The sequence below is a fragment of the Neodiprion lecontei genome, chromosome 1 (genome assembly GCF_021901455.1).
Source record: "Neodiprion lecontei isolate iyNeoLeco1 chromosome 1, iyNeoLeco1.1, whole genome shotgun sequence".
Taxonomy (NCBI): domain Eukaryota; kingdom Metazoa; phylum Arthropoda; class Insecta; order Hymenoptera; family Diprionidae; genus Neodiprion; species Neodiprion lecontei.
The window spans coordinates 14,586,635-14,607,323 of record NC_060260.1 but is presented as its reverse complement, the minus strand read 5'-3'; the positions used below and the strand labels follow the sequence as shown (position 1 = coordinate 14,607,323).

Here is a 20,689-nt window from a genome sequence, read left to right as displayed (position 1 = left end):
GTGGCACACTCACAGGATTAATCCTTCCCAGTTACGACTATTCAAGATTGAATTTATGGTGATTGATGAAAAAAAAAAAAACAAGACAGATCATGTTCGGTGATGGATTTTAATTTATTATTATTATTATCATCGATAATATGTTACAAAGATCAGGAATAGCACGTACTTCGTCATCCTGTCATGTGAACAGGACATATTCTATAATTAAGAATTCACTAAAGTGGGGCGAAGATATATACACGTGTTTCTACCCATTTTATATGCGCCCAGCAAATGTGCCTGCTTCAAGTTGATCGTTCCATTTCTCGATCCATGCGTTGGGACACAGTGAAGTATAAACTTTTTTGAAATACTGGCAGGGTTCATAATCTTCACCGCGAGCTTTCTGGCAGCGATGGAAGTCCACAAAGCTGTGCCAGCAGTGTCTGTTTTCCAATAAAATGAAAAAAAAAAACCAAAACAAAACATTATTAGTACATTAATTCAAATATAGTACAAGATTGGTATAAAACAAAAGACGAAGCAATTTGTTTGTTTTTTTCGGCAGATAAATCTAAAATTTTGTAACTACGTTGATACCGATCATATGACTAGAACCAAAAAATGGAACATGTCTAGCAAATTTTGAATGAAACGAAAACTTTGTCAAATAAGTAAACATTCAGCAGAATATCAAATAATGCCTAAAACTTATTAAATTGAAATATTTCTACAAGCTATCAAAACATTGTGATATATTCATTCGCAAATTATTTCGTCGATATGTTACATTGATTTTATGTCAACTAGGTGGGACAGACATTTTCGGAGAACATTGCTATTACAGTGGGTTCAGCACGAATACTGATATTTATTATGTTGGATTCTTTTAGGTATCATGATTTTGAAAATGAGCTTTTATAATTTAAGAAACGACCATTTATGCCATTTACAATATGAATTTTATTTTTTCAGACGTTGAGAACCTAGTTCAAGTGATGCAAAATAGTATTTTGAATCTTATATAACATATGAGCTTGAGTAAGATTTAAATATGAAACTCTGCTCTATGAACACATTCACGCATACCAGGTAATGCGTTCTTCATTATGGTTGAGCAGTTTCAACATTTTTTAATTCTCTGACATCACTATCTAAGACTCCTTGCTTCATAGCAACCCTGTTGAGTGATTCACACTAATCAAACGATAACAACAATTTGCTCCAGTATTGAAAATGATATACCTTGCACACTAGTAGAGCAGAGTATTGTACATTTCTTATAATTTTCATGGGCAAGAATTTTTTGTTCAACTATTGGTTGCCTGCTAAATGTTTGTGGAATTTAGTTGCAATTTTAGAAGTCATTCTCGATATTGCTTTGAAAAATAACATTTTTTTCAAGTAATCAAGCTCATACATACTCGTGCATATCCCAAAAGTTGCACAATTCGAAGAATTAAAAATAATCTTAAATTCACGAAAATATTTGAGGTGTGAGAAGGTATTTCAAAGTTTCTCACCTGGTTTGATTCTGATTGGGAAATCTCGGATCGAATGGCGCAGTTTGCAATTTGTCAGCAGTTAAGATAGCCTCAGGCATTGTAGAGCGGTAAGTTTGCTGAACAATTACAAGATAGTAGTTACTTCATTATTTTAAAAAGAGATCTGAGTATTCCATAAAATGCATAACAGATAGCAGGTCTAGGTAGTTTGTCGTCTCGGAAGTAGCTCACAAGGAAGGCTCGAATACGTATTCAGCTAGTCTCTCTCGCTCTCTAGTTTGTAATCGCTCGGTTGCTTACGTGGCTATTAATTTTTTCGACAATTTTGTACATATGTATATCTTACTGTAAAAGACTGGTAAAGTAGCAATGTGGAATGGTTGGCTCAGCTGAGAGCGTTACATTACTTTGTTTTCAATGCTTTCCTGTATTTTAATAATGAATAAAATAATAAAGTCAAAGCGACAGACATGTATATTTATTTGACCAATGGTCTGGTATTATCTTCTTCTTGACAGCACACTTCACGATACTTCTTCACCTCTGCCATATAAAGCGACCAGGCATCCTTCGGTTGATCAGTGATGGGCTCACTCTTCGGTTTGGCAACCATTCCGGTCTTCAGAATTCTTCCTCCTCGTCTTTTGCCGACCATGAGCGGGGGAGGAGGAATAGTTTTTTCATAAAGAACAGAGGCTGACGAGGTAGCTAGAGAGAAAGAAGAGCTGGCTAATGGCTGTGGTGTACTAACTGGCTGCATTTGTTCCTGCATTTTTTTGAACATCTCCATGAAGCTACCATCATTTTTAAATGCATTCGGCTGCATGGAACTGTAAGGCTGTGAGAGAACAGGTTCCGCAACATCTTGTAGCGCATTAGACTCATATAATACTGTTCTATGATGCCTCCTGCTATCCCTATGCCTGAATCTGTCTCTACTTTTATTTCGGCTTCTACTGCGCCTGCGTTCGTTTGATCTTGACCTTTCCCTTGATCCAGACCTCGAGAATCTATCCCTTCTCGCGTGCTTCCTAGACCTTTCCTTATATACTTCCCTATTCTTGTCTTTATCTCTTGATCTAGAACGTCTATGTGACCGCGTCGATGAAGATCTGGACTGGCTTCTTTTTTTTCTCCGCCGTTCCACAGGAGATTCACCCTTAGACAATTTGTTGCTTTTGTGTATTTCTGATGCCGATGAAGGAGATGGCGACCTGCGTAAGACGATGCCACTCCTGTGTCTATTGTGGATGTCATCCGCAGCGAATCCCGAGCTATATGGAAGGGGCGAGGGTAGCGTGGGAGGAGATTCTGAACTCTGCTGATGCCTCACCCCACGATCAACACCTTTCGAGTCCATGGTGAATGGCTATAATGCACCTCTTCACGCTGGGTGGACGAACGGACACACCTACAAGGATAGAAACTGCCTTCTATAAGTACATGACATGCAATCATCTGCAATGCCGAGACAGAGATTCGCGGAATACATGGGTTAATGTATGAACATATAGGTAGATACTGATACAGGTGATGCATCCTATACACATGTGACACACACTGAATAACAGTTTTTAGAACCACTCAACTTCACTTCAGACAAACAGTGCAGTTCATAGTTACTTGTAGGATGCGTAAAAATAGATTATTATCTAAATTCATCTTTTTTCCAATGCAGTGATAACAACAGTTTTTTTAAGGTCAATTCGACAGCCTTTAACTTTTTTCGTTGCAGTTTTTTACGAAAGCATTTACAAACCTCCCAATATTCTGAAATCTGGGTGTTTTCAAACATGCCTTATTGTGGCGCTTCAAATTGCGTTGCTTACTGAATATTGGCAAATATGAAATGCTATTGGATTCGACTCAATGTCAGCTGTGACAAATGGTAGAATGAAATCGGGATTGAGAAATCGGAGTGCAAGTTGATAGCTATACATCATTGGGTAAATAATCAGCTTAGTTCAATTTGCGATAATGTAAAAATTTCGTGAAATTTACTGAACAATATCCCTCGGTTAGAGCACCATCAAGCGACCGAAATCGCTAATTGAGTGCGCAGGATTATGAAGGACACGCAGGTTTCACAAGATGAATTGCAGAAGACCAAAGAGAGCGAGAGAGCGAGAGAGAAAGACGTGGTGTGTTTTCTGTAACGGTATTACTCATACGTTGTTTCCTAATGTGCGACTCAGGTAGATGCTTGTCCTTTACGATATAATTGCAAAATAGAACCAACCAATTTCAGCGACTGTATCATACAAACGTTCCGAGCATACTTCCGTCGACGTAATAGACCCTGACTACAGTTTAATTATTATAGTAACTGAATAAACAATTTAACGCGTGATACTGCCTAAATGACCATAATAACATCTAAGATTAGCCAGATTATTTCTATAGCAATACCTGTTTCGGCCCTTCGATGAAAACAAAATGGCTACTGAACAGTCGAGAATCAAACAGGAGCTGTTACGTCACGCTACACTGCCAGACGTTCGCTGCGGAGCACCTGAGACTGCTAACAAGTGCTAGCCTGCAAGAGGTGCGTTCCGAAATCTACTTCCAGCTTTGGATGCGTTCCAAAATTAGCTGGCAGTGCTAAGAATTTCATAGGACAGAGGCAGAACTACCCACAAACTTAGCAGTGCAAAAGAGACAAAAGATATTTGACACCGTTGCGAGCTAATATCGGAACGCACCCTTTTGTGACGTCGTAAGGTACCTCGTGAAAATTTCCAGATGCAAGACACTAGAATCGATAAAAAGGCCGTGTTCGAAAATTGACTGTCAGTACTGTCAGCAATCTTTCATCTCTTTTGCGCTGCCGAGTTCATGAACAGCTCTGTCTCTGTCCTAGGGAATTTTCAGTACTGGCAGTCAATTTACGAACACGGCCAAAGCAGCAGCAGCAGCAGTTTTCCCCTATCACTTCCGGCGCAAGTTTCTGCTGCTCGCAGTTCAGTTTTCCGAGCGACAAGCCACAAGCACTGATATATATATACACTGGATTGGATTTAAGCGTGGTGCCGTCACGCCAATTGAACGGTAGCCATTTTGTACAGATTCTTGTCACTTCAGATATATATAAATATATACGTGATATATGTATGTGTATATAATCGATTGTGTTGGAAAATTACAGTAACAATTATTGAGGTAACAATGAGTACCTGCGTTTTTTGCAAAACAAAGCAATCAAAATATTGTGGGCGATCATTTCACAAGTGAGTATACAACGCTGAAGCGTTCTGCAAATGATAACTTGCAGAGGTTATGTCAGCATACGAAGTATTTACTAATTATATTTAACGAGTATTATAACGTACGAATCGTGTCAGTAAAAATTCACAATATTTGAATTATGAACCGATCTTATTATAATTGAAATTGAAAACTCGGGTATTATTGACTCAGGGATTAAATTATAATTCGATATGTAGATTTCCCGTGAAAGATGTGTTGCGCCTTCAGCAGTGGTTAAAAGAAATGAAGAGGAAGGACTGGAAGCCAAACCGAAATAGCACATTGTGTTCGGCTCATTTTACAAATGACTGCTTTGATAGGACAGGATTCCTAATTACATTGAAAAAGAACAGTGTACCAACTATATTTGACAACCCAAAATCAGAGTGTTCATCTTGTCACCGATTAAGGGAATATGGACGTGGCTATTCATTCTTCAAGTAAGTACCGTTACTCAATGCAACATAACGTGTGAATTAATAAATTTAAACTTTGCTTGTTATGTAGGTTCCCATTGGATGAACCTGATATTATGAAGCAGTGGATCGCAAATATAAACATTGGTCCGTGGTCTCCATCAAGTGATAGCTTTCTGTGTTCCGACCACTTTGAACTCTCTTGCTTTCAGAAGAAAAGTAAAAATTATATAACTTTACGAAAAGGCAGTATCCCAACGTTATTTGGTAAGATCTGAAACTATTAATCCCTTTTAGGTCAGAGAAAACTCAGTGTGCATAAAGACACGTTGATGTGATGCACTATTGCGTCAATGTCGTCGAAGCGGTTAATTACCTACAGATTATAAAGTGCTCTGTTACAGAAAAATCGTGTGTGACACATTTCTGTGTATTTCCATTGTCGTTATTTATTAGTAACTTATCTGTAGGTGAAAACTTGCAGCAGACCGAATTTCAGGATGAATCCGATCGGCCCACCACAGTGAATGTAACCAAATTACATGAGCACCTACACATTTGTACCTGATTTGCATGCTCAGATATGTACATCTTTTTTATTTTCTTTTGATTGTGCTTGTAACTTTTTCTTCATGTGAATGGATTGTGGATTGATACTACTAATTATATTGTTGTGGTTTATCGCACGCAACTCTATAAAAATTCCTTAACGTTTGCAAGGAATGTTTTATTCTCCATATTTTTGAATAAAGTTTTTACTCACCCAATTCGATATAGTTTAATTCAAAACTTTTTTTACATGTCTTAAGCTCCACTTTGATGATCAATGGATGGTAAATGAATTCCCTAACGGTTGAATTAGTGTTATACAAATTTTTGAATAGTCCGTATGAAATTCAGCCCACCATAGGATAAAGGATAATGGACGGAAACTTCTTAGAATTGAGGACTTCTTTTGAACATAAAGAAAAATCACGCTTAAATACAAGTTTTTCGTCATATTATTTAATGATCTTTTACATCATATAATTGTAAATAATAATATACCTTCGAAAAAATGATTTGTTCTTCATTTAATGTATCAAACATTATTTTACTCGTCAAAAACTTTTTTGTGTGACGAATCTATCGTTAGATTTAAATAGCATATTTTACGCAGTTCAAATCTAGCGCGCATTCTGTGACAACTTGCTGTACAAGATGGCGGAAATTCAAGTGTTCAATTGGACACACGAGCTTACACGTAGAGTATACGGTAATATCCAATCCAGTGTATATATATATCAGTGGCCACAAGATCACCAGAAGCCACGACCTATTTCATGAGCAGCGCTGCTGCTGCGTAAAATTACCAGACTGATGCTAGTGAAAACTAGTAAGTTACTAATCCACTGCTGCTTTTTACTGCTCATGAAATAGCACCCTAAGCGATCCAGAAAATATCTGTATTTCAGTGGTCACCATATACCGATAAAATATTGAAATACAGCGGGCAACGGTTATTCTATCGCTCTAATCAAACCAACCGAGGAAGGAGGAGGAAGGAGTAATTGTTAAATAATAGATTTAAATTGGCTTACCTTTAGAAAGTGATCTGGATATGATGAACGCAACACAGATTGGTGAGAGGGTTTAACGGAATGACTGATTTGGATATATTTGGATATTTTTATTAACTTGAATTTATTTTACAGTTCAGATTTCAAGTCACAAACAACGGGGTTACTAGTATTAGATTTTGAATTGATATAACATAATGTAACGGGGAGCTCGCTGGAATTTAGACGGAGTAACTTCGTAGGAAAAGTTTCAATGCAAAAGGCAAAAGGATCTTACCACGAGATTGTACAGAGGACAAGATAACTAAGATAGTGGTATAAACCAAGAGTATGATCCGATAATCGGTATCCGTTTTTATGGGAATCGGTAACTGCGTAAAACGATCCCCCTCTTTAATTCTTTGTCAAACTACTCTGCGCACCTTCCCCCTTATTCTAGGAATTAAAACTAGTGTACAATATCTTCGTCGCATGTTCGCCCGTGATCTTTGCTCTTATATATGTTCTCCAGGTAGGGTTCTGTATGACTCCACATGAGAGATCTGCATTACCTCCAAAAACTTGGCAGTGCAAAAGACATAAAAATATTGTTGGCAGCACTGGGAGATAAATATCGGAACATAACGAAAGAACAACATATACGAGCGTTCCGGTCGGATGTTAAAGGTCCGTCGTTCTACTATTATTATATTTGAGTGGATTTTCATAGCTGCATTTAGTACGTGCTGAGTGCGATTTTTCTCGGATTTCGCTCCTGCTGCTAGCTGAAGAGTGGAGTAAATTGCACTGTCAGGAACTTTATTCGGCTCATGTCCACGGTCTTAAGTACAGGTCTGGGAAATCGGTTAACTTTAAGTGGTTGAGTCATCATCCGTGTGACCAAACTGTGTTTCCCGTTTGTCTACTAGCTGCGCTATCGTGCTAAGGTATTGTATGGTATAAGGAGTAAGGTGTGCTTCATAGAGGACCAATTTTCGTACAAGGCTGCGCATTCTGCCAGTTAAGGTCACGGCAAGTCATAGTAAGCCTAGAGCGCATGCGCACGCGCACGTACAAATGACAACATAACCTCAACCGTTGACTGACGAATATGAAGACAGTTACCCTTATGGGCTTTGGTGTGACAACTGAAAATCGTCGCGCACATGCGCCCTCTAAGGTGTTCCAATGGCAAGGTTGCGAAGTTATTGCAGAACATCAGAGGCAGCCCCCTGACACAAGCTGCTAAAAGTGGTTCGCAAAATGCCCCTCGATTCTGCCGCTAATCTCCATTACTAGTGGCGCTAGTAGTTGTTTGACGAGCTTGCGCGCGGTCAGCGAGGGCAGCGAGTGTGTCAGAAGTCTACTAGCGTCACGTAGAGGAACTAAAAAACGGGGACAAAATGCGTACAATTTTTTTAGTATACGAGCAATGTTGAGTGTCAGGGGGCTCATCAGATGCTTATCGATCACGACGTAATGTTGGTTGCAAAATAACGTTTCGAGTAACACAGTCTTCGTAATGGTAATCCCAAGTCCAAACTTAGCTTGCGCGTACTTACCGAGTTACAACGTTACCGACTTGTCGGCGATACAAGAAATTAATACAGTAGAACCTCGATTATCCGAACCCTCAATTATCCGAACGATGACTTAGTTTATCCGAACGATGGCGCGGAAGATACATTGTTGCTCGCTGCCACCGTACAGCCGTGAGTAACCATGTATCGTTGTGAGAATCGTGGTCATGCAAAGGCGCATATCGAGTGTGTTGAAACGCGCTTTGTTTCACCGAACGTTGTTGGTCCGCTTACGGAGATGCGTCGCGCAGTTTCAATATACCTATGTGAATCATATGTTTACTTGTATGAAAACAACGTCCTCGAGTTGCCGCCGTTAACCGACAGATAGCGTTGCCGTCGTTTCGCCATGACATCCAAGAGGCGTATACGTTGGTCTCCTGCATCGCAGTCAAGAATATCGCTGCGGGAAGATTTCGCCGACCAATGAGATTGAATTATTTGGTGCATGCGCAGCTTATTTTCAAGTTGCGAGTGATTGGGTATTTGCATGATTTTTATATTTCTTAACTTTTAATGTTTTTCGATTCTATAAATTTTTTTAGAATTTTTGAAAAAAAAATATTTTGTTTTTGTTTATAAATATTTAAATAATTTAATAAATAAAAGTGGTCCTAAAACACATAAAAGTCACGTGACATAAAACGGAATGTGATTGGTTTGACGTCATTGTGCTGCTACTGGCGCGTTTATTTGAATCCACAAAGAGTAATGTACAATATTTTCTAGCGCTAAAAAAATTTTAAGTAAGTTTTTTAAAGTTTAAGTTTGATACATTGTATAATTAATGTCAGACTTCGGTGAAAATAATTAAAATAGAAATCAATTTTTGTGTGGTGTTTTTTTTTTTTTTAACTCACACGGATAATTGTGTGGAGGTTATGATCACGTCAATGTTATTATACTAAGAATGTTAAGCAAGCATTAGTTTGAGTATTTTCACAAGTTGGTACTATACACCAACAAAAATCGTTTTTTAATGACATATTAAATAATTTAATAACTTTAGTTTATAATAAACAGCACTATCAGACGTTCTTTTCATCAATCACAACACAGAGCAACAGCTGATTACACGTACGGCGTGCTTACAGGAGAACTTGGCGCTAAAAATTTCAAAAAAATTCAGCATTGTGACGTCACATACGCGAGATGGAGCTACTTATTCATTTAAATGTTGCCTTTTTTTTATTTATTAAATTATTCAAATACTTATAAACAAAAACAAAATATTTTTTTTTCAAAAATTCTAAAAAAATTTATAGAATCGAAAAACATCAAAAGTTAAGAAATATAAAAATCATGCAAATACCCAATTGTCCTGGTATATCAAATAAACCCCAAAAACACCAAAAATGGTGTAAAAAACTGGAGACAAGTACATTTACGTAAGTAGATTTATCTATATCCCCCCAAAAAAAAATGTATAACGAAACTCTAAAAATATACAAAAAAATTGTGTACAAAAATTTGAATCAAGTCCGCTCTCATATAATAAAGTATATATAGTCTTTTACATATCCTTTGCAAAAAGTTGTGAAATAAATTGATAACATCTGAAGCATGTGTCGCTAAGCACATGTGGTTTGCTGATTTAATGTCATTCATTTTTTCAATCATATAGTAATTACTGAGCTGATGTGTTTCAATTCAAAAACGCAAACATCTTATTCGATGTAAAAAATGTAAAAAATGTAATCAAAAAAATAAAAAGTACTAAGAGAGTTCAGCTTTTTCTCTAAAGCATGAAATGATAGATATAAAATGTATGATAGAAAATAAAATGAAATAAAAATAAAAATTGTCAAATTAAAATTAATTAAAAAAAAAAGAAATTATAACAAAACAAAACAAAAACAAAAAAAAGTACTTGGTACGACTGCCTTAATATGAAGTGAAGTTTATAAATTAATGTATAAACTAACAGTTGCGCCAAGTACTTTTTTCTGTTTTTGTTTTGTTTTGTACTAACTTCTTTTTTTTAATTAATTTTAATTTTACAATTTTAATTTTTATTTCATTTCATTTTCTGTTATACATTTTATATCTATTATTTTATGGTTGAGGGAAAAAGCTGAACTCTCTTAGTACTTTTTATTTTTTTGGTTACATTTTTTACATCGAATAAGATGTTTGTGTTTTTGAATCGAAGTACCTTAGCTCAATAATTACTATATGATTGAAAAAATGAATGACGTTAAATCAGCAAACCACATGTGCTTGGCGACACATGCTTCAGATGTTATCAATTTATTTCACAACTTTTTGCAAAGGATACGTAGAAGACTATATATACTTTATTATATCAGAGCGGACTTGATTCAAATTTTTGTACATAATTTTTTTGTGTATTTTTAGAGTTTCATTATACACTTTTTTTTGCGGGGATATAGATAAAGTTACTTACGTAAATGTACATGTCTCCAGTTTTTTACACCATTTTTGGTGTTTTTGGGCTTTATTTCACGACTTTTTGCAAAGTATTGCTTTTTTTAATATTCAAAATCGTCGGAAATTCTAAAAAAAAAATTCATACGTATTTTTGAAAAATCAATGAATTCATTTCATATGAAATAAAAGAAATTACTAGAGATCCGTTGAACAAATTTTTGCCCCAACAATTTATTGCTTGGATAATGGAAAGGAATGAATAACAATTAAAAAAAAACAAAATTCGTTTGTATTATATAGAATGAGGCTCTCTTAAATTTTCCCTACTGAATCTTCATTCATATATTTCTTTTCATTCCGCTCATTATTTTACTCACTACAAGCCTACGTACAAAATCCGGAGGCCCAAACATTTCATGTTCATTCGTTATCGTATTGATATAATGTTTCATATAAATTATTATATCATACGATAACGAATGGATATGTTGAATTTGTATAGAATGCCCCATATTTACACCTGATCCACCCAGTGTGTGTTGGAACGTTGGGGTTAGCCGCTCGTGGCCGACGGTCTGTGGTGTGCGTGCGTCCGTGAGCCGAGCGTTTTGCCGTGTGGGTATGCCCGCGCAACTACGTTCTAACTCACCTACCAGCACCGCACACACGCAAACAACAGAGAACGTGCGATCTGTATTATCCACCAGATCATATTTATGATCATCATGTTGGTGTAGCACTAAAAGAACTCTGCATCATCGACGGAGTGCGGCTGACTTCAGTCTCGTTGCCGGGTGTCATGGTGACTTCCATGCGTAAATAATCATAATAATAAAAAGTGTGCGATGACGACGAAATTCTATAATAATGAAGGAAACGAAGTCGATCCTTTTATAAAGCTGTATCGGCGATATTCGTATAGCCACAGCCTTCGTTATAGTCTCAATCGAAAGAGAAATAAAAATAAAAAATATACACTGGTGGATTTTTTTCGAGACTCTATAATTCGTTGGTTATGAGGAAAATAAATTTTTGTATATAGATATAGTCCTGTGTATAAGCAAGTTGTGCGGAGTAAGAGTGTCGCGGACTGTCGAGAAAATGTACTTATCTCGAGTCGCTACCGCGACTCTTGATAAATAATCGCGTATTTCGTTCGTAAAGAGAAATTTTAGGTTACAATGAGCATTGCACTTATTTTTGATTGATTAAAAGTGTTGTTCACGTTCTATCATAGCATATCTGTTCAAAGCAGAGAGAAAACCACGGAGAAACCTCTATCAACTCTTCCCATTCTATCTTGATTGGCTTACCCCTATAGTGGGTACCCCAAGGCTGCACTGTTCCACGTGACGGAAATGAGTACTACGCTTTGTCACATTATTTGAGTCACCCCAACCATACAAGTTCCCAGACTTGTATGTAAGACTGCTCATAGCTCATGTTTTGTGACAGTGTCAAGTCTTTGCTTCACAACATTCTGAATTCTTATGCATCAAGATTTAAATTGCCATACCAGACTGAAGTAAGGTTATAAATAAAACGTGCAAGATACAGTGTTTTGGTTTTTAGATTTATTTGGAAAAGATTTCGCTATTCAACTGTCCCTGGCAAAATAAACCCGGGTGTTTTGGCATCTGTTGCTGCCTCGAATCTTACACGGCATGTGACATTCAGTAATTGTATACAAATATTTAAATTCATTGGCACTATTATTATGCAACATCTAATACCAGTTTTTCGATACTAACACATGTTTGCAGTAATCACATATGCTTTGACAAAAAATTATTCTTTCTCGACAAATGACGTTTCCATACGGTTTTAGGAACTGAGTATTTAATTAAGAAAGGTACCCTCTTATTCTTGAAATGCCACTTTATTTCGAATAGCCTGATGAAGTTGAAATACGTGACTGTAATGCAGCAGTTCAACTATTGAAAGTATGGGCGATAACGCAAATTGATAATAAATAAATTACCAATCTAATAACATTTTATGCTCACTTTTTGGTTATTACGTGAACTCTCAATGCTTACATTTGCTCATTTTATTTCATACACATTACTACATTGAAGCTATAAATTTGACATTCAGAAATTATCATTCTTTTATTAGATTAAGGAAAGTATTCAGTGAGTGTTGATACTAATGATTGTGTTTCTCATTTATTTACCCTAGATGTGGGCTAAATAGTTTCCCTGAAATGACAGCTGCTGCATATGCTACTGCAGGTGTAGATTCAGTGGTAATGGCTAAAGAGAAGATTCGTAGCTCTGACTTTTCAAACAAGGTGAGAAATTGTTCTGAAACAAGTTTCCGAGTGACAATAATCTTGTTGTTGGAAAAATCATAATTTCATAACTTCAGGACTGCTTCACATTTAGTAAATCATAATAAAGCAAAACATACTGATATATCGCGTATTCGTATGCTTTTAAAATATGCTTAATTTGTAAAATAATATTTTTGTTGTCAGTGTATTGTGATGTTACAAAGGGAATCTGGTGAAATTTCCATAGTGTCGAGTATTTCGTTTTTGAAATGACTAAAAACTCAATATTGTGGAAATTTCACCGGAGTTCCAACTTGACTCTAATGATTTGTATCATGTGATTAATCTTTATTTACTTTGAGTTATACTTAGATTAGATAAGAATAAGTAATAATCGTTGAATCATATTATAATGGTGATGCTCGGCTTCATTTTGACGGTTTTAAACAACATTTTTCCATACAGATTTCAGCAAATGGTGGTTTTAAGGGCCAGGAAATGTACACAACTGAGTTTGAAATTAACGAAGCTCCGCCAAGTGCTCGAACGCTACTCACAAAAGGCTATGTTCAAGAAGAAATTAATTCCTTTTCTGGTATGAAGTAACTATTTTCATTAAAAAGCCATTATTGAAGGCATGGATAGAACAAGGGCTAAGTAAAAGAGGGCAATTCTTTCAATACTATTACAGCTAAACTCTATAAACTATAGTAATATTGTAGTTGTGAGTAAACTTTACCAATACTTAAAGTTAGTATAGATATTGAATAATAGTAGGATCAAAATTTTTCCGTTTTTTCAAAGGCCCCCACGTTAAAGAACAGTTTTGTGAACAAATTTTAAAATATAGCACTGTGCGCTTTTATAGCCATTATCCGGCTGAAATAGTTTACATGATATCCAACTTTCAATATATCGAAATGTTTCGGCAACTATGCCTTCTCTGATGAATTTTACTTGTGTACACGCTTATACCACTACATATGGAGCATTTCACAAAGAACCGACCAAGCTAAACCGATGTGGTCGGGAATTTAAGTAATATATTTTTTTTCTAAAAGGTCTTGAGTATGGAAATATACTCCTAAATTGATTTTTTAATTGCTGCCTTTATTTGGACAGAATCACTCTCGGTCAATTTAAAAAGTTTCATATTCAAGGCTAAGTTTCTAATAGCCTTGAATATGAAACTTTTTAAATTGACCGAGAGTGATTCTGTCCAAATAAAGGCAGCAATTAAAAAATCAATTTAGGAGTATATTTCCATACTCAAGACCTTTTAGAAAAAAAATATTCAAGGCTAAGTTTCTAATAGCCTTGAATATGAAACTTTTTAAATTGACCGAGAGTGATTCTGTCCAAACGAAGGCAGCACTTAAAAATCCCTGTAGGAGTATATTTCCGTACTGAAGACTTTTTAGAAAAAAAATATATTACTTAAATTCCCGACCCCATCAGTTTGGCTTGGTCGGTTCTTTGTGAAATGCCCCATATACTTGCTTTATCCGGACAATGTGGTCATTTATACAAAATGCCATCCGGATGAGATTTTCGCACGTTTTCAATTGATTCACAATGATATTTTTAAGATATTGCAATGATGTGTAACCGATAACTTTCACCAGAATCACTTTATGACAAAGGCAATGATGTTATCAGTTAACAGTATGTTATGTTGCGTGATACAGGAAAAAAAGGAAGAAAAATTATGCATCTCAAAAATTAATAATTCATAAGTTCAAATCTTCACAAAATAAGGCAATTTTTTTATTTTCCGATCCTATAGAAAAATTGAATAAGAAACTGTGATCAAACCTATTTTCGATCATGGTTAAAAGTGGTGATAGTTTCGAATTTGAATTTTTCCAAATTCCTCTGGTTTTAAATCTGGTAGGGAAGGCTCATGAGTATTTACATCTAATAGCTTATATAATTACTACAGTATGAGAACAGCTAGCTATTGTTATATGGTCCATTGAAAAATAGCAGCGCAATCTTTTAACAGCTTCTTGGTCCATGATATTATACCAGATGTAAGTGCGCTTGATGTGCAGAATCAGAACGGAACGATTAAACAATTTTGGTACATTTTGTCAGAATGATATCGTCAATAAAAGAGTGTGAAAGTACAAGATGAAGTGATTTTTCTGAAAGATGTATTTCAAAGTTCTGATCTGAATTTTATCTGTTATGATGTTGCAGGAGGCCAAGAAAGAGAAGCTATTAAAGGATCACGATGCAACTATACAGTGGGCCATAGAACCATAGATTGCTAGTCTTATATTGCAATAATTATAATTTACCCTGGCAACGAAATTTGAAATGGAGAAGTCTAAGAATAGGATTTAAAAGTAGAATTCGAGAATATGGATTTGGATATGGATTTCTGTACTAGCGTTTTGGGGAGAAAGTAGTTTTCATGCCAATAGCAATATAAACATAAAATAACTATTCCAAAAAATACTCATGAGCTTTACGACTAAGTAGACTGAATCCCAATAGAAATTTTGAAAAATCCAAGACTCCGAATTGTCACAACTTTCACCCTCAGAGAAAAAAGTTTTAATTACAGTTCCTCAAGTGATTTTTTTCTGTAGAATCCGAAAATCCGAAAAACCTTTTATTGCGTGAGGATGTATACCATTGAAACATTAGTTTTTAAGCAGCATAATTATTTTTATACCTTAATTTACTTAGCGTTTTGGTAAAGTTGCGATTAAGTTTTAGGCCTATTTTTATAGTGCCTTAAAAGACCTTTTATTTAAAAATAGGAAACGTCGAAATATCTATAATAGTTTTAAGGAAAAAGGCTTTTGAACAAAAAAAATTGTTTTCATATAACTCCGAAACTGCATTTTTTGAATTTATTTTTCAGACTCTTAATTGATAAAAAAAAATTTACTCTACCAATGCTCCTGTACATGTTGCTAATGGTAAGACTGGAATTAGATCTGGGTCCAGAACCCACCTCTTCATTGCGCTTTATTATTTTGCCTTAACGGCGAATTATTAACGCACATTATTCAAATCCATCATAAAATGTAGAACCATCTTTCCTCCAGAGAAGCGCGCAAAGTTTGCCCGGTTATGTCAAATAGTTTAGCAATAATGATTTTTCTCCGGAAATCCGCCCTTCCTCCACAGTATACTCCCAGATGACCTGACAGAGTGCAAATAAATCGTGGTGGTAATTTTTACTACCCTCTCTCAGGATCTGATATGAAAAATCCAATTTTCTTTCAAAAAAAGCACGTTTCTCGCGGAAGTAAAATTATGCTTATAAACAAATGCTAATAACTTTGTCAATTTTGGAGTTATTGAAATATTCTTTAATGATTTGATAAGTCTATTTGAAACGCTATTTTGAAAAAAAAATCATTCCTTAATCTCCATTAGAACCGGAGATACAGACATGTTCACCTAATAATTCATTGTTATTGATGTAAGCAACATTTTCGGACAAATCATAACCGTATGTGTTCCTGAGACATTCGGATATGATGCACAATTTATCTCACATCCCTCCTGTGAATTAATTTCATTGCAACGACTGTTTGAACACGCCGCGTGGTCCGTTAATAAAGGTCCTACAAACTTTTTTTTTCAATTCGGGCCAGTTTTCTTCTCACCAATCCGATTATGCTATCCAAAATGATCTGTGATCATTACTTCTGCAGATCACAAACGTTTGTTCGCCCATCTCAGTGTCAAAGTGGCTATGAGTGATTTAATATTATTACAAGGAAGGGGTGATCAATAAATTTCAATTCGTTAATAATATATTATTTATTACAATACATTATTCATTATAATATATTTATTAAAATATATGTATTAAAATCTATTTAACCAAAATCTTATAAAATAAGTTCATGTACTATAGTTTACGTTTTTTGGATTTTTGTGGACCCTTCGTGGCGCATTTTTTTGTTTTTCGCGTAGTACTAGGGGTCTCCAAAGGCCAGTCTGTATCCCTTGGTGATAGGAATTTATTTGCTGCTTGTGTTCCCGGTTTATCACTTAAAACTACGTTGTCTAGGAACATCCGCAATGAATTAGGAATTACTTTTTCAACGTCGTTTAAAACTGCGTTCGGAGATGGATAAGTTTCTATCTCGTATTCTTGAGTACGGATGTCATCTGTTATAATCTTTGCGACTGCTGTTACTATTTTCATGCGATCCGACTCTTCGTTCTACGAGTCTTCAAAGTTTTTTACTAAAATTCGGTTACAAGTCTCCCGTAAATAAATTATCGGTTCCGAACCCTTGTTCAACGTAATAAGAATATCGTTACCAAGCCTGTCGTGCAATTGCTTTTCCACCCATTGGTTATTCGGAGTTTCACCCTGGTATCCATTGATAATTTGCTTTAAAAAAAATTAGTTTCATCCACATGATGTGTAATGAATCTTTCGATCAGTTCAATAACATTCGGAATGTCTTCCGATGATTACTCAGAATCTAACTTGTAACGTTTTTCAAAGAAACGCAGATTGCAAACAGCGTAGTAACGAGCTTGTGCAGCAATCAAACTCGTTACTGAAGCAACACGGTTCAAAAATTCACGGCCCAATTTATCCGTAAGTTCACCGGCTCGGCGACAAATATTATTGTGCATTTTTTCTGTAGTAACATTGCTCACTGCTTGTCGCTTTGATGCATTTTTCAGTTTAGCCTGATTTTTTACAAATTTGTCAGACGTATCTTTATCACAATGCAGACAGTTTTTATCAAACTCGAAATTGATCGAAGAAGCGCGCATAGACGTGCTTCCGACTTCCACAGTTGTTCGATTTTCGTACGCTTGAATGTTATTGGGATGGACGTACCTACGACAGATAACGTATTTCATCCAGGGAGCGGGTCACGTCATTTCACTAAAAAAAAACCGTCAAGTCACGGCTCTTTGCGTCATTCAAAATATCCGTAGTTTTATGTAAAAAAAATTGCCATTTTAAGGATTTTGAAATTTTTTCAAAAATAGCGGAGTTAGAACTATGTGAGTTTTTGTAAAGCATTGTTGCACCGCTATGTTTGAAAATTCATATCTCCGAAAGTATTTATCGGAGCGGACTGATCCTAATATCAATCTGTTCGTAAAAGAATGCGCTTCGATAAAAAAAATTTGATATGGAAAAAAAAAAATCTTTTTCAGTTGTTTTTTACCGTTTCTTTTTTATTTCGCTGCTATTTCCGCGGGACTAACAACAATTCATAAAGATAATTTTATCAGATACCTGTATCCTTCCTCTTCAATCCTAAAAAAAATCTATGGCGAGAATACCTGGGCCGGAGAAAAAAAGGAAACGTCGCGTCGTGCGTCACCGCTGTGTTGCGTATAGTGGAGTTAAATTTCATTTGATGCTCTTCTACTTACCCGGGCTATCCATTCTACGAAAATAGTTATTCAACTACCTTAGTCCTTCCGTCTCCGTCTACTGGTCATCCTTTCTCGGAGTTATACACACCTGTGTTGGAATTGGGTTTGATTCTATTTCACTCTGTTTGTGCTATGTGACTGATGGATCTTTTGTAATATTTTGGTGGCTCTGAAAAGGGCCGATATTTTTAGCGATGATTCGCAGAATGACGCTTAGGAGGACACCTCTGTTTGAAATTGATTCATAATTTTCGTCGAATCAAATTTTTATGTTGCGGAAAATAATTTTGTTTTGACGAGTTTATGAGATACTGGAATGACCGCGTGTAATTTCAGAGTGCCACGAATTGTCAAGGCTTTATCGAATCGATTTTGTAAAATAGATCTTCCGCTTGATGTTCTGCAGACTTACAGTACGCAAAAGATATGCTCCGAAAATAAGAACATGCCCAATTACAATTTGCCAATCAGTTGTAAACTCGTACGTCAAGCTAATCTCTTAACAGTTCCACCAGCACCATCACATGGCTCTTTTCCATGTGATGTAGCAAAAAAATGCCATTCGGCTTGGCATTGAAAGTCTTCAAAGTGATGCGTTATGTTTATGAAATCCTTTTTGTTCTTATAATGGGAAGCTGCTCCATCGGAGAAGTAAATTATTTTTTCTATAGGAATCGAATTTTCAAACTTCTCTCTCATAAAGCTGATTAACTTTTTTTGAAATAAATAAACCGCAACTGTATTATGTTTCAGATGCTCGGAAATTATCACAAAACCAAAATGTCTCAAATGGTCGTCACCGTAACTTTTATAGGAAACCACGATTGGATGAATAGTTGCTTGATTACACCGGCCCACAAAAAAAAAGTGGTCTGTACATTTGAACAGAACCACCTAACTCTATGTATTTTGACGCGCTGAATCCGAATCTGAGATCCGTTTGGTCCGTACACCCTCAAAGTTTTGAGAAAAGTGCAAAAAATCGTAAAAAATGGAAAAACTGCAGTTTTGGTGATAAAAAAAAAATTCTAAATATAAATCATATAAGTTTTACATGTGATTCGATCCGCTGAGTATAAATCTGAAGTTTATTTTGCCTGTAGGCCCTTAAAAATATAAATAAATTGCAAAAAATACCTAAAAATTGCTATAAATTGTATTTACAGTAATAAAAAAATTGATTAAACATAATTAAATTTATTTCTCACATATTGTGATGCACTAAATCCAAATAAAAAATCAGTTCATGTGAATCAGTCAGAAATTTACCAAGAATCGTTTAAAAAAGCATAGAAAGATAAGGTAATGAACGAGTTTTATCGATTTCAAGCTGTTCTTCGTTTGTGTTGAACTCTTTTGTCTTCAAATGACCTACGCAACGGGTTTCTCTTTCATTTTTTATTGTCCTTCCCTACTTCTCTCTTCAGTGTCCAGCAAAAATCTGCCATCATATTGACATTCCACTTCCCCTGATATCGATAAAGCTCGTTCCTTATCTTATCTTTCTGTACTTTTTTGAACGATTTTTGGTAAATTTCTGACTGATTCACATTAACAGATTTTTTATCTAGATTTAGTGCATCACAATATGTGAGAAATAAATTTAATTATGTTTAATCAATTTTTTTATTACTGTAAATACAATTTATAGCAATTTTTAGCGATGTTTTGCAATGTATTTATATTTTTAAAGGCCTACAGGCAAAATAAACTTCAGATTTGTACTCAGCGGATCGAATCACATGTAAAACTTATATGATTTATATTTAGAAATTTGTTTGATCACCAAAACTGCAGTTTTTTCCATTTTTTACGGTTTTTTGCACTTTTCTCAAAATTTTGAGGGTGTACGGACCAAACGGATCTCAGATTCGGATTCAGCGCGTCAAAATACATAAAGGTAGGTGGGTCTGTTCAAATGTACAGACCACTTTTTTTTTGTGGGCCGGTGTTATTACTCCAGTGAAACCCTTGCGCGGAATCTTGTACAACAAATACATAATTCTCAACGAAATCGCATATTGCTAAAAATTCACCAACTTCCAAGCTGTCTTTCATCTTCTGCCAATAACTACTTTTCTGCTTCACAATGAAATCATGTGCAACCAATTTTGACAATTGATCACAAAAGTTAAATATAAAATCTTCGGACTTTTTGGTGAATGTCTCCAAAGACGTTCGATCCACTGATATCCACTGTTTATAAGTAACATCGTTGATGAAATTATTCGCAAAGGCTTCTTGCAACGATGCTTCGATGATATTTACACCAGGACAATTCGAGCATGCTTCTAAATGACACTGTAGCTGTGATGGATTGCAAACGATTTGAGCTAAACAATGCTGGTAGGTCGGAAAATTCACAGCTACTTTC

The 20,689-nt window shown here is 35.6% G+C and overlaps 4 protein-coding genes across 11 annotated transcripts in view; 2 read left to right on the top strand and 2 right to left on the bottom strand.

Annotated features, from left to right (window-relative positions):
• Positions 1-95: 95 nt before the first annotated feature.
• On the bottom strand, positions 96-4,053 carry LOC107223583 (cytochrome c oxidase subunit 12, mitochondrial). The gene is made up of 3 exons (XM_015663303.2): positions 3,897-4,053; positions 1,506-1,603; positions 96-428 (listed from the first exon to the last, which is right to left on the bottom strand). Exons 2-3 carry the CDS (start codon positions 1,583-1,585, stop codon positions 260-262), a joined length of 249 nt encoding a protein of 82 aa, XP_015518789.1. The 5' UTR covers positions 1,586-1,603; positions 3,897-4,053; the 3' UTR covers positions 96-259.
• Positions 1,776-3,874, bottom strand: LOC107223574 (serine/Arginine-related protein 53). The gene is made up of 2 exons (XM_015663291.2): positions 3,489-3,874; positions 1,776-2,898 (listed from the first exon to the last, which is right to left on the bottom strand). The coding sequence occupies exon 2, from the start codon at positions 2,845-2,847 to the stop codon at positions 1,966-1,968; it is 882 nt and encodes a 293-aa protein (XP_015518777.1). The 5' UTR covers positions 2,848-2,898; positions 3,489-3,874; the 3' UTR covers positions 1,776-1,965.
• A 408-nt stretch (positions 4,054-4,461) lies between the features above and the next one.
• LOC124294851 (THAP domain-containing protein 1-like) lies at positions 4,462-6,210 on the top strand. 3 transcript variants are annotated; one of them, XM_046742427.1, is made up of 5 exons: positions 4,462-4,535; positions 4,633-4,714; positions 4,931-5,173; positions 5,241-5,416; positions 5,620-5,952. In XM_046742427.1, the coding sequence occupies exons 2-5, from the start codon at positions 4,653-4,655 to the stop codon at positions 5,715-5,717; spliced, it is 579 nt and encodes a 192-aa protein (XP_046598383.1). In that variant the 5' UTR covers positions 4,462-4,535; positions 4,633-4,652; the 3' UTR covers positions 5,718-5,952. The 3 variants fall into 3 exon arrangements, with proteins under 3 accessions (XP_046598383.1, XP_046598386.1, XP_046598375.1); XM_046742430.1 differs by lacking the exons at positions 4,462-4,535; positions 5,620-5,952 and adding an exon at positions 5,959-6,210 and having other exon boundaries at positions 4,547-4,714; XM_046742419.1 differs by lacking the exon at positions 4,462-4,535 and having other exon boundaries at positions 4,550-4,714.
• A 5,268-nt stretch (positions 6,211-11,478) lies between these two features.
• LOC107221423 (trithorax group protein osa-like) overlaps positions 11,479-20,689 on the top strand; it is a 247,354-nt gene continuing 238,143 nt past the window's right edge. Inside the window, exons 1-3 of one of the 6 annotated variants that reach the window (XM_046744214.1) lie at positions 11,479-12,320; positions 12,840-12,951; positions 13,399-13,528. In XM_046744214.1, coding sequence (XP_046600170.1) covers positions 12,865-12,951; positions 13,399-13,528 — 217 coding nt within the window. In that variant the 5' untranslated portion in view covers positions 11,479-12,320; positions 12,840-12,864. The other 5 variants (XM_046744245.1, XM_046744160.1, XM_046744500.1 and 2 more) reach the window with 5 other exon arrangements.

Coding starts and splice junctions, on each gene's coding strand:
- LOC107223583 (XM_015663303.2), bottom strand. CDS start 1,585: ATGCCTGAGGCTATCTTAACTGCTGACAAATTGCAAACTGCGCCATTC. Junction 429..1,505: donor CCCAATCAGAATCAAACCAG/GTGAGAAACTTT, acceptor ATTGGAAAACAG/ACACTGCTGGCACAGCTTTG.
- LOC107223574 (XM_015663291.2), bottom strand. CDS start 2,847: ATGGACTCGAAAGGTGTTGATCGTGGGGTGAGGCATCAGCAGAGTTCA.
- LOC124294851 (XM_046742427.1), top strand. CDS start 4,653: ATGAGTACCTGCGTTTTTTGCAAAACAAAGCAATCAAAATATTGTGGG. Junction 4,715..4,930: donor TGTGGGCGATCATTTCACAA/GTGAGTATACAA, acceptor TTCGATATGTAG/ATTTCCCGTGAAAGATGTGT. Junction 5,174..5,240: donor CGTGGCTATTCATTCTTCAA/GTAAGTACCGTT, acceptor CTTGTTATGTAG/GTTCCCATTGGATGAACCTG.